General features: G+C 39.7%; 1 protein-coding gene across 9 annotated transcripts; it reads left to right on the top strand.

Moving 5' to 3' along the window:
- Positions 1–1,943: 1,943 nt before the first annotated feature.
- LOC130528045 (polyhomeotic-like protein 1) lies at positions 1,944–11,911 on the top strand. 9 transcript variants are annotated; one of them, XM_057036960.1, is made up of 15 exons: positions 1,944–2,134; positions 2,912–3,030; positions 3,198–3,308; positions 4,827–4,901; positions 5,008–5,130; positions 6,208–6,324; positions 6,680–6,761; positions 7,227–8,182; positions 8,470–8,596; positions 8,823–8,944; positions 9,025–9,112; positions 9,215–9,302; positions 9,947–10,154; positions 10,729–10,963; positions 11,056–11,911. In XM_057036960.1, exons 2-15 carry the CDS (start codon positions 2,917–2,919, stop codon positions 11,205–11,207), a joined length of 2,598 nt encoding a protein of 865 aa, XP_056892940.1. In that variant the 5' UTR covers positions 1,944–2,134; positions 2,912–2,916; the 3' UTR covers positions 11,208–11,911. The 9 variants fall into 9 exon arrangements, with proteins under 9 accessions (XP_056892940.1, XP_056892937.1, XP_056892943.1 ...); XM_057036957.1 differs by having other exon boundaries at positions 6,208–6,363; positions 9,043–9,112; XM_057036963.1 differs by having other exon boundaries at positions 1,945–2,134; positions 6,208–6,363; positions 7,227–7,543.
- Positions 11,912–13,103: the final 1,192 nt, after the last annotated feature.

The raw sequence follows: 13,103 nt of genomic DNA, 5'->3' as shown, positions 1-13,103 counted from the left end.
TCTCTGTGCATTGTGGAGTTACTTTAAATATTTTTTAATGTTTTGCCCTGCTTACCTGCTGCCTGCTTTTTGCTGCCTGTCCCAAACTCTGAAAAACTTCCCACTACATATCAGACTAGCCCCATTACTGTTAATTTTTAAAACTTGTCTGAAAACCCACTTTTATTCTTTGGAATTTAAAAAGACTCTGCCTGTGTTTTAGTGTTTTATTATTTTACCATTATGATTCCTTTATTATTATAGCACTTTAGTAATTTCTTTCCAGCTGTAGCTGTTTTTAAAGCACTGTAGAAATAGTGCTGATGATGACGTGGTAGCTATAAATAACATAGCTGCTAGCTGGGATCCTCAGACCCATTGACTAAGGTTACCTATGGTGCATGACAATGCCCTACCTCATGCAGCTGAAATCAATTTTTTAAGATCCAGAAATTTCAGGAGGATTCAGTCAACTTAAAAACCCTGATGTGACATTTAAGATAAATCATGTCTCAGACAGAGACAGGTACACCCGAAGGACAAGACACCAAGACACAAACAATGTAATGTTGTTTATGGTGTACAGTGCCAGGAGGAATGCAAGGAACTGTACATTGGGGAAACCAAACAACCTCTCCACAGAAGAATGGCACAACACAGATGTGCCACCTCTTCAGGTCAGGACTCAGTAGTCCACTTACACTTAAAGGAAAGCGGGCACTCCTTTGAGGACAGGCAAGTGTGGTGGAGCCTGTTTCTGATTGTCTGGTCAGAAACATTCACACCAGTGGCCTGCTGGATGTCATTTTGTAGGGCTCTGGCAGTGCTCATTGTGTTCCTCCCTGCACAAAGGAGCAGATACCAATCCTGCTGAGGGTTTAAGGACCTTCTACGGCCCTGTCCAGCTCTCCTGGAGTAACTACTTGTCTCCTGGAATCTCCTCCATGCTCTTGAGACTGTGCTGGGAGACACAGCAAACCTTCTTGCAACGGCACGTATTGATGTGCCATCCTGGAGGAGTTGGACTACTTGTGCAACCTCTGTAGTGTCCAGGTACCGCACCATGCTATCAACAGAGATGTTGATCCAAGCCAAATGAATAACTACAGCAGTAGAAAGTCAGTCAGTAAAAAATCAGCCAAAAGAGATGAGGAGGGAAAAAGTATCAGTGGCCTCAAGCTGGAAATCCATTCCTGTTTTGGGGGCCGTCTCATTGTTGCCCCTCTGATGCACCTGTTGTTGATTTCATTAACAACAAAGCAGCAGAAACTGATTAACAACCCCCTCTGCTACTTAACTGACCAGATCAATATCCCAGAGGTTTGACTGATAGGTTGCTATACTCTGATTAAAAAGTCTTCCTCTAATTTTTTTGAGCAGTGTACATTTTTACAATAGAAAATGGCTGCAGGGTGAAATATTAGAATATTGATGAATATTTGTAATGCATTGATAAGTGGCCTTGTCATTTAACAGAAGGAATACATCACCAAACATCATCATCATACATCATCATCAAATTTGTGGGTTCGGTACATTGCTCAGGGGAACCTCATTAGTGCCCTGAAGGTGTTCTGTCACCTTCCCCTGTTCTATCAGAACACCTTCCGTGTTTTGACAGCACTGAGAAACCTCCTCTTCTGTTAACAACAGATTGAGCAACTACCACCAATACCACTGTATTTTCTTTTTCCAAATTAAATCAAATGAGCCATAGTAGTCCGCATTCCTTCCACTTAAGAAACCAATGACAAAGATTGAATTTCTGCTGCACTGAAGCAATAAAGGGTTCAAAATTTCCAGATAATGTAGCATATTGGTGTTTTTCTATCGTAATAATCCGAGATTTAACTTTGTCTTTGACAGTTATTCCTAAAATCACAATACCAGTCTGATATCCCAGCATTTCAAGGCTCCCTCTGAGGTTTCGTCATCAAATCGCGCCGGAAAAGCCCGATCAGCTGAAAAGTGGGCGTTACCCTCCAACAACACAGCCCAACTAGCACCGAGCAGCGACAGCTCCATCGTTGCTTGCTCACTCGTACTGTAAAAAATAAATGAATTAAAAGACAATCCTCCGTGTAGGTTCTAAAGGCCGCTCAACAGCTCCAAATTTAATTGGTGCGCGCATCCTGGGCAGTTTGCGAAGCGTCAGGTAAGCATGGAGCTCCTGGCCAAACATGAGCTTAGTTTATCTGCAGAGGGATGTAGGAGTCACTGTTTCTAGCTAACAGTAGCTCTGCGCTGGGCTAGTGAATGAACTGAAAGAAAGGCTTGGTGCAAATGATCGCAGGTTACACTTTGGCATAGGATAATGCATGATGATGGCACTGCATAGAAAAAACCCCAATTTGATATAGTTTTCTTTTTCGTAATTTATATTAATAATGTGATTCACTGTTTAAATGCACAAAACTCATTCTAGACATCAAACAACAGCATCTTTCTTTAAGCTTTGTCCTGTTTCCTGCATATCTTATTAATATTCTGTATTTTAGGTGTGATAAAATAGTGAGAACTTACTGTGCTGATCTCATAATTATGCTTGACATCTTGATATGTGGAAATTGACACACGTTTTTCTTTCTTTTTAAGAAGGTTATCAAGCATTTTTCATGTTTTATTGAAACATCTAATTTGCTAATCACAATACTGAAGAACAAATAATTACAATTATCATTAACAATCATTTTGCTTCATCTGATATAATTTTATTTCTAGACATTATTAGACATGCGTATTACATTAAGTTTCTTTTTTTGGCATTTAATGAATTTGCAAGTGATTCATGTTTTTTTTGTCACCGTGTTTGGATTACATTTTATTTAGACAGTTACCTTGCATCTAGTGTTTTAAATTTTAAATGTGCTATATTAATAAAGTGGATTAGATTGGATTAAGTGAAAAAAGATATTTAACACTGTGTCATCAGCACGGATGGAAGCTGATGGAGAGCAGAACCAGCAGAGGGCCTCAACAAAAGCATCAGGGCCAAGCTCACGAAAGTCTACCATAAATTCCATGTCTCTGTATGAACGACAGGCTGTTCAGGTACACTACTCTTTCTCTCTCTGTACATTTGTGTCAGAGAGAGGGAGCGAGAATACTGAGTTGATCCTGACCCATTTCTTCATAGTTTGAAATAATGTTGTGTTGTTTTCTTTATTTCTGTTTTGCAATTTTTTTAAAAACATTTCTTGTCTCCTCCATCCTTGTAGGCCCTGCAGGCCTTACAGAGGCAGCCTAATGCAGCTCAGTACTTCCAGCAACTGATGCTGCAGCAGCAGATCAGTAATGCCCAGCTGCAGAATCTGGCTGCAGTGCAGCAGGTACATTTTTATTTTCAGAATTTTAACTATGCCTAACAATGTTTCAAAATCTCAAAACCAAAACTGAAAACAATTTCTAACAGATTCTACATAGCCTTGCCAACGAAGTGGCCACCATTTAAAACAAAAAAATAAATAAAAAAGGTCACACACATTCTTAATATGTCATTGGACCTTCTTTAGGTTTGATTATGGCACCCATTTGCTGTGGGATTGTTTTGATAAGCTTCTGCAATGTCACAAGCTTTATTTCCATCCAGTGTTGCATTAATGTTATATCAAGATCTTGAATTAACAATGGGTGAGTTTGTACCACTGTGCAAAGCCTTGTACAGCATGTCCAAACATTCTCAGTGGGGTTATGGTCTGGACTCTGGTGGCTAATCCAGGATCTAAAATGATGTCTCATGCTTCCTGGACCACTCTTTCACAATTTGAGCCCATTGAATTTCAGAATGTCATCTTCATTGATCTAGTGATGGCATAACCTGGTCACTCAGTATATTCTGTTAGTCAGTTGACATCACATTGCCTGATGGATGCATCACATCATCTGCCTTTTTTCTATCCTGATGTGCCCATCACTCTGGAACAGGATAAATCATTATTCATCAGACCACATGACCTTCTTGCATTGTTCCAAAGTCCATATTTTAGGTTCCCTAGCAAATTGAAGCCTTTTTTCCAATTAACTTCACCAATTAATGAGTTTCTTAAGGCTGCACAGCTGTTTAGTGCAAATCCCCAGAGTTCCTGTTGAAATGTGCTTGTCCACATGCTCTTATGTTCACAATTAAACTGTTCTACTCTTGGTTTTCTTCAATTTAAGTTCACCAAACGTTTAAGTGATTGCCCATGTCTGACCACATTTCTTCCTCAAAGATGATGGGTTTTTTAAATAATGGATTGGCGAGTTCCAACTTTATTAGTTTGTGTAATCTCCTTAGATGATTCTGTGTAGATGTCTAGTTTGTCTAGATGTCAATGATTTCTCAGAGTAACATCTTTTCCACAACCATGAGATGTGTTTTTTGGTTTTTCATGGTTTTGTAAGAAATGAGAAGAAATTCATTGCATTAGTTAGGGTTAAATATCTTGTTGCCAACTGAAAGGTAATGCCCATGCATTAATTATCAAATAGGAAGATAATTGCTCAGTCACCTATTTGCTTAGTTAAAGGCAGGTGGGGATTTTTTTTGCCAGGTAATGTATCTTTCTTCTCAAAACTTTTCACACAGAAATATTTGTCAGTGAATGCATTCTTTCCAAGACAGAACAGCCAATAAAATATTAAATGACATTTAATTTGATTCAACTTGGATTTGGTCCTCAGTCTCCTGTAGAAAATGCTTAAATTGAAGCCTTTTCAACATTTATTTGTCGTGTTATTTATTGGTAATTGTGAGGAAAATATGATGTACTGTCATTATTCAGAATTAAAACTCTAACTCATGTTCTCCTGCAGCCTTTGATGTCATTTGAATCACCATCCTCAATCTTGTCTTTATATTCTTTAAGGCTACTCTCGCTGGGACTTGTCAGTCCATTCCATTCAGCAATTGCAGCTCCTCACAGACCACCAGTACCACAGCTGTATGTCACAACCAAACTAAGAATTAAATTTGTCACAGCATGTGAATAACCCCTATTTGTTTATTAATGTCAATAAAAACATTAAAGTATCACTTTGATCTGATAGACCACTATAACATCTGGATCACCAACTAGCAACCATCCAGTCTGTGCCTCTGCAGCATCCACAGTCAGCCAATCTGTGTTGCTAAATGGGACAGCTGGGGGACAAGGGCAGATGTACCTGAGGGTAGGTATTACTGCATTGAAGCTCTATAAATGTTGTGCGTCTTGGTTTTTTATTTTAATTTTATTTTTTTTTGAAGGGAAAGACCTTAAATTGACATAATTTGTGGAATGGACTTGGCTTTGGGGATACAGTGGAGGCTGCAAACATCTCAAACTCAGTCACTTTGTTGTAACCCTTAAAATGGACATATGCTCCTTTTATGCAAGTTGCCACGGCTTTTGTAAACTTGAAATTGAAAATAAAATGGTAATGTTTGCTGGTTGACAAAATAAAGGATTAGCAGCTGGACTCTTAACACACCAGTTTCGCAACCCTACTCTGAATGGCCAGATTGGCTGCCTTTCCTCCTAAATCCTAATGAGCTACTGGGAGCACTGCCCTCAGACTGTTTTTGCACTTTCCTTTTCTGTTGGGGGGAAGACGCAAGGATGGGTTTGTGTGACCTTCACTGTTGGTTTGATCACAGAGCAGGCAGTTGTGTATAGGTGAAGCAAGAACGAGAAAGTTGGCAAACTCGTGAACAGGTTTTATGGGAGAAAATACCCAGCACAAAGCTTATGTAACAGTCTAGCAGAAATTCAAATGGGGCCCTTTGAAACACACATGCAAATATATGTAATAATATATGTAAAGCCCTGGCAAAAACCGTATATCCCCTTTAAAAACTGGAACATTTTCCATAAAGTAATTATTCAGTTCAACCAAAACGGTGGCCTAAAGTTATGACTGGGGGTGCAGGGTTACTGTTGAAACTGCAAAAATGTTTGGGAACCATTGGAATGATTGCTGAAAAAATTAAAGTTTAAGGAATTTTGAGAATAATGTCTCATTTGTCATCCCAGTAATTGTCTTAAATACATTTTAAAATTCACTAACAGTAAATAAGTTAATACTGTTAATGTTTATGCAGTTGATATGTTTTCTGAGGGCGCTCCCCCTTCCTCCCAGATATTTTTGACGGCTAGCAGAATAGCACTGCAATGAGTTGGTGGCTTTCCCAGGTTGTGCCCAGCGTCTTGTGTAGTTCTGTAATTGGGCTTGAAGGTACATGACTACTATTATTTTATCATTCTACAGGTCAACCGCTCTTTAAGGGCCCCTCTCTCCTCGCAGCTCATCTTCATGCCTGGTCAAGCAGCAGCTGGTGCTGCTGCCACAACTGTTACCAAGCAGCCACAGGCTGAACCACAAGAAGTAACTCCAACATCAGATGGCCACTCAGATAATCATCAGGTTTTGTCGTTTATGATTGAAGAAAATTTCCATCCTCTGTGTTTGAATGAGTTACCACTGAATAAAATTTATTTTTAGTTAAATACAATTTTATTAATATGTCATCTTTTCCAGTCAAAATCACCTTAGTTATTCTGGTATAGGTCTAGGCAGGAGTTTCACCCCAACGTGAACCTGTTTCTTCCCATGGAAAGGAGTTTTGTTTTTTTACCCTTCATTTCCTTTTCCTGACTCTGGGTTTCTCAAGAGACTATCTTGATTGTAACAGACGCTGTATGAATAATGTGGAATTAAATATGTGTGTTCTCTCCTCCAGGTGCAGTATCTAGCCATGCGAGGTGTTGCTAGTTCCAAAGGAAACAGTGTTAAGACTGAAGCACCTGACAGGAGCGACTCTGGTAGGTTATGAATAGAATTATAGCAAGAAAACTGTTATTGGACTAATATTTAAGCTTATTTTGGAAGCCTTATTTCAGCTACTGTATATACAGCGAAAAGGAAAAGAAGCAAATCTCTAAATTGGTTTTACAAAAAGTTAAGATACATTTGTGATCTGCTTATTTAAAGAATGCATCAACTTCATCAAAGTCTGGTATATTCCAATGCTGCTTCATGTTGTAGTGAACGTACAATTCTACAGCTACATTAATCATTGACACGGTGGAGAAAGCTCACATTTCATAATCAACTCTACTGAGATATGAGCATGTTTTTAGCAACATTATTTGGCCTTGACTGCAATGAACTTGACCTATAATATGATTGTAATGTAATGATTCTTTGTAGTTTTGCTACCAGTAAATTAGGCAAAAGATTTTGCAATGAAGAATTTTAGTGTTTTCCCTTATTTTCTTTTTTCCTAGCCACCCACTCTCTGGTGCAGCCCTCCAGCCAGTCAATCTCTACTACTAAGCCAGCCCAGCCTCAGTCCCAGGCACCCCACATTAGAATCCCAACATACCCGCAGCCCACCACCCTTAAATCTCTCCCTTCCTCCTCCAGGACCCCACCTTCATTGTGCACATCCTCCATTCCTTTGTCACAGCTGCTGCTTCACAATACCCGAACTCTTACCACAGGAACCACAGCTTCGTCAACGACACATACTCTGCTCCTGACATCCAGCACAACATCCCACCCAAATGGTTATTCTGTTGGCACCACAAACATCAAACCAGCAGTGAGTGGTCAGACCCTGGTGGTGCAGCCACTGCAGAAGACCTCCCTCAACACAGAGAAATCTGGCTACAGCAATGGACCTGTCCCCATTCAACCAAAAACTCTTCGACTTCCCCTTCAGTTGTCTTCTAAGAATCCCCCTCCCATCCTGCCTGCCCCTCCACCTGTCAGCACCACCGTGCAACCACCTCAGCCTCCACATATTCCAGTTCAGATTGTGGGGGCGAGGAAAAGCACACTAGGAAACACCCAGGCTTTGTGCATGGCTCGTGGTAACTGCGGCCAAGAGGGAGGTACTGTCTTCACCAGCTCAGCAAGCCTGCTCACAATGGTGGCATCTCTTGCCTCCAAGGGGGGTGGGGCCCTAGATCAAGGGGCTGGGCTGAAGACAGTTCAATCTCCTCAAGAGGCACCGCATTTAGCTCAGGTGTCTCAAGTACATCCACTAGCGAATCAAAATTCTGGACAAAATGGTCATGTGATTTTGAGCCCCACTTCTTCAAATTCCCCTACTGTTTCCCCCTCTGTTGCTTCCATGTCTCAGTCCTCTCTCTTTCTGCCTTTGGTGCCTGAAAAACAAAAAGGATCATCCACTGTAATGACCATGAATGGGAACCCCCCGGGGAATGAGACACCACAGGTCATCTATTAAATTAGTTCAGATAAAATATACTCAAAATATTATTCCCATCGCATTTTTTAAATTGAATTTATTATTTCTTTTGATTTGGCTGGTGTAAAAGATTTGTTTTTATTTTCATGTTTTTTTTCCATCTAGGATGATATTTTTTTGTTTTTGCAGCACTCATCTCATACCTTAAGTGCCCTTGTAAATGTGCTTACATTACAAATCTACATTAAATCACTCCACTGGTGAGGTTACCATCCTGAAATGGAGATTTAAACTTTGAAATGGTTTTTCTTTAGGCAAAACAGCTGAGTGGCACATTAAAAAGAAAATCAAACTCCGTTTCAGCCATTGATGAAGGTGGCCCCTCTCCTGCACAGCTTCTACCGGTCAGGGATCAGGCTTTGAACAGTCCTCTTGAATCAGGTAAAACATTGGCTTTTCAGTCTCTAGTGTTTGAATCAAACTATTTGTTTAAGAAATAGAATAAAATGCAGCCGCATATTTCAAAATTCGCCAAACATCGAAGAAAGTTATACTGCAAAAATCTGTAGTTGTATTTAATTACTGCTCCTAATCCTCTAATCCTGCTCCCCATCAAGTTCTGGTGCTCCTGCTGCAGTCATATTGTCTTCTTCCTCGGTGTTGACAGTATTCCGTGGAGTCTGCAGTCAGGGAGGGAGACCTGCTCTCCCTCAAGCTGTTGTTAAACCCAACATCCTTACACATCTCATCGAGGGTTTTGTCATCCATGAAGGGGCTGAGCCTTTCCCTGTGAGTATACATAACTGGGAGGTCACCTGTGGTACTGGTCAACAATAGTTTGTGTTACTGTTTCTATGTGTGATTGACAGATATGTGGTTCTGTAAAGGACTCTGCTGGTGAGGAGTTAACTGACAGTCCGGACAACAACCAATCAGAGATTGTTATAAGAGCAAAAGGTAAGCCTCAAATTGCTAATAATGATACAAATACGACATTGTTGTAGTTGAAAATATATTCTTCCTTTTCTACCATTTTTTCTGTTTTCCTTCCATTTCCAGTGCTTAAATGTGAGTACTGTAAAAGCTTTGCCCCTGCAAGCCAATTCAAAGGCACAAAAAGGTTCTGCTCCATGTCTTGTGCAAAGAGGTACTTGAATATGCATGAAATATAACATTTGAAGCACAAGCCGAAAAATGCACCATACTGCTGAGAGCTACCGCTAAAACCAGAATGTTTGGGTCATTTAAGAAATAGTTGTTATGGAGATTATCGTGATACAATGCAGCAAGTCCAACAATGCTCCAACAATATTTGTGTTACCAACTTCTGTTTTTATGGCAATACATATTTTATGTTAGCCTATTTAAGTTACAATCTGAGCTTAGCTACTAATCATGACAATTCATTGTTGATAGTGAATCATTTACTTTTTATTTCATAGAGGTCCAGTTTTCAGCAGGGTGTGTGTTCTCAGATGGCTACTGCTGGGTGTGTCAAACTGCTTTGTTATATTTGTGTGTTTGAATACCGACAGCCTCACTTAAATTTGGGGGGTGGGGGAAAGCATGACAGTTCCAGTTCTGGACCTAATTTTCATTGTTTTTGCTTCACATTACTAAGTCCGTGTTTTATTTTTCCTGAAAAATACACTAGCTGCATTGCTTGGTTTCACATTTTCTGCTTTGCATTTGTCTCTTTATCTACTACACGTGGTCCAAAGAGACAGAAACTGTATGTGTTGCACACGATGGCTTCAGTACCATACAAGTTACTCTTTGTCTACGATGCAGTATGTATTGGTTTCCCAGGTATAACATCAGCTTGAGGCAGAACTTGAGTGGGCGTCAAGGTCAGAGTTGTGCTCTGTATCACAACCCCCACAAGGATAACCTTTCCAACTCATACGAGGAGGGAGGACTTAATAAACGGAGGCTTCCTCGGAGAACAAGCTCTGAAATTGCAAGTGCCAAAATAGCTGGGAGATCTATACCTGGCAAGGTAAGAAGGAGCAGAGTACTTCATATGTGGGCTAGGGAAAAAAAACATTTGTTTTTGTGAGGAGTTTTTATTCAACAATTTCACCGAATAATACCAGGTTTGACTGCTCTAATATGAGATGATGGAAGCCAAACAATAAAATGTAATTCCTTAGTAAATTATCAAAATAGTGCTCAGAACAATTAAATTAGCTTTATTTTTTCCTTTATTATTGTGGGGTTTTACAGATACAGTATCCTTTACTAATCAAATAATCTAAAATGTTCAGGTCAAGACATCAAATTACAGAAATTTACAGAAAGAAGTGTTTTTTGTTGCAGTAGAAATGTTTAATGTGCCAAAAAAAAGTCAAAATCATTTTATCCTCTTAGGAGTTAAAATAACTGACCAAATTACATTATCCTAAAAAAGCCACAATATATCTGTTGATCTGTAGGTAGCTTTATGACAATCTTATTAAGCTGGTCCACTCGTCCAGTGGCATAAATTGGACACCATATTCTTTACAAGTAAAAGCTTCTACCTAGAATAACAAATCCACATGCTATTCAGGACATATTCCCTCATTTTTCAGGCCACACATTCAGTCCAAGTACCTTCACAGGGCCATTCTGAACCCAGCCACTCGGAGGAGGACACCAGTGGGGAGGAAGATGATGACCTCATGTCCCTCTCTCCAGCCTCTTCAGCTTCTTGTCACCAGCCACCACCTTTGATCATAACGGAAAACTCTGCACACAGCTGCCTGCCCATGAGCCCCACTGAGTGGAGCACTAAAGAAGTGTCAAAGTTCATCGCCTCACTGCAAGGTTGGAAACATTTTGTTTTAATTGGCATTGAGAATGATTAGGTCGGTCTTTGTCAGTAATCTCAATATTAGCTCTTTGTCATCTTTATTAAGGCTGTGAGGAGCTTGCCTCCCAGTTTCTGTCCCAGGAGATTGATGGACAGGCTCTGCTATTGCTGAGGGAGGAGCACCTCATGTCTACCATGAACATCAAGCTGGGCCCTGCCCTCAAGATCTGCGCCCACATAAACAGTCTGAGGGACTGATGTCATCTTTTCTACAGTATGTGTTCAATTGCGTGCCCCGTATATTATAAACAACCACAATCCTAGAACTTTTTCCAGAGCAGTTGAAAGGTTTCAGTATATTTTCTCATTCCAACAATGTGGGGTCATTGTTGAATCTGCATTCCTCTACTCTTGATATTGTAACTTAGTAGTATTGGTACACTTGATTTAAATTGTTCAGGATTAGTTTATCTCATGTCATTTTTCTGTTTTAATACAGTTCCTTATTCCTGTTTGTTAGATGTAGGTCTGAATGAGTTTGAATCCATCCATCGTGTAATCAGAATTGTTCTAGATTCTAGGATTAATATTCATCTTCAGCAACATATTCAAATTCCAGTTTTAAGTATCGGCACTAAACTATTCATTTTTGTAGCCTTTTGTATAGGACCTACAGTATTTCCTTTACATAAGGTTCATTGAGTTTTTTAAATTATCGTTATTTTTTTTACACATCGTATTAGGTGTAAAACTGTTTACTGTTTACATCCAATTTCAAATACATTACTGGTAACTTGCTTGTCTGTGCTTGTGTAAGTATAAAGGATTTGTGGTGTCTTATGTGGGACCAGTGGTGGATTATATTATGTAATATCCTAGATTTTCAAAATGCCACCCTTAAAATGTGTTTGAGACTATATACACATTTTAAAGAATACATATTAAAAAAAGATATACCTGTACCATGTCCTGGGGTCTTTTTAATTTCTTCACCAACATGTAAATCCCAACAAAAAAACATTTTGTGAACAAACAAAAGTAATCAAACCATAAACGCACAAACAAGAAGCTCTTAAAATATGTTCATTATTGTCCGTATTCTCATTTAAGAAGGCAATAAAAGTACACAAAAAAAAGTGCAAAGATATTGGTTCCAACAAAACTGCTATGCCACCTATTTGGAGCATGACTAAAATACTAAAAGTACAGAGTTCTGCTTCAGAAGTTAATTACAGATCATTTGTGGTTAAGAGTATGAATTATAAGATGTAAAATGTGCGTGATTGTTTGAATCAATCTGTTAAACCTACCTTTTATTTAAAAATTGCAATTGTGCAACTTGCGTCTTCTCTGTGAATCCTGTGGCCTTTTCTGTCCAATTCATTATCATAATTTTTATCGATAGCTGCACATACAGTATATATATACCTCACCAATGCGATTTTAAGGTCAATCAGTAGGCTCCTTAGCAAACTATAAAAACCAAACAAATAAGAAAAAAAACACGCTTGTCTTGAAAACCTGTGTTTAAAACGTCTGTGTAAATTCTCAGTCATCCAGGTCATTGTATCCAAGGTAGTTTTCTCTGTCAACTGGACTGGGTTTCTTCTCTTGAAGACGTTTCGCCTTCTATCCAGAAGGCTTCTTCAGTTCTGAAATCGCTTGGGAGAGAGCTTGAAAATATATAGCCCCTGTGGACCATTTGCATGCTAATGATCCGGGTGGTCACCTGAGAGTCGTTAGCAGGGTCGTTGGTCGGGTCGTTCACCTAGTTTCTGTTGAGGTGTCTCCCCTTTGTCTGCTGGGTCACATGGTGATGAGTCACTGGGTCTCCTGGAATGGTGTGAATGTTTGTTTTGCTGTTGGAAGGAGTGGAGGACTGCATTGTATGTGGGTGATAGGAAGTGCCTCAGGCCACCACCTCTGTTCAAGGATGGTTTCTCCAATTTAACATGGATAGCTTCCTTAACCCCCCTTTCAAACCAGCGGTCTTCTCTGGCCAGTATCCTTACTTGGCTGTCCTCGAAGGAGTGCCCACTCTCCTTTAAGTGTAAGTGGACTGCTGAATCCTGACCCGAAGAGGTGGCACGTCTGTGTTGTGCCATTCTTCTGTGGAGAGGTTGTTTGGTTTCCCCAATGTACAGTTCCTTGCAT

Source organism: Takifugu flavidus, chromosome 6 (genome assembly GCF_003711565.1).
Source record: "Takifugu flavidus isolate HTHZ2018 chromosome 6, ASM371156v2, whole genome shotgun sequence".
Taxonomy (NCBI): domain Eukaryota; kingdom Metazoa; phylum Chordata; class Actinopteri; order Tetraodontiformes; family Tetraodontidae; genus Takifugu; species Takifugu flavidus.
The sequence above is the reverse complement of the archived record's forward strand: the minus strand, read 5'-3'. Positions and strand labels throughout refer to the sequence as shown.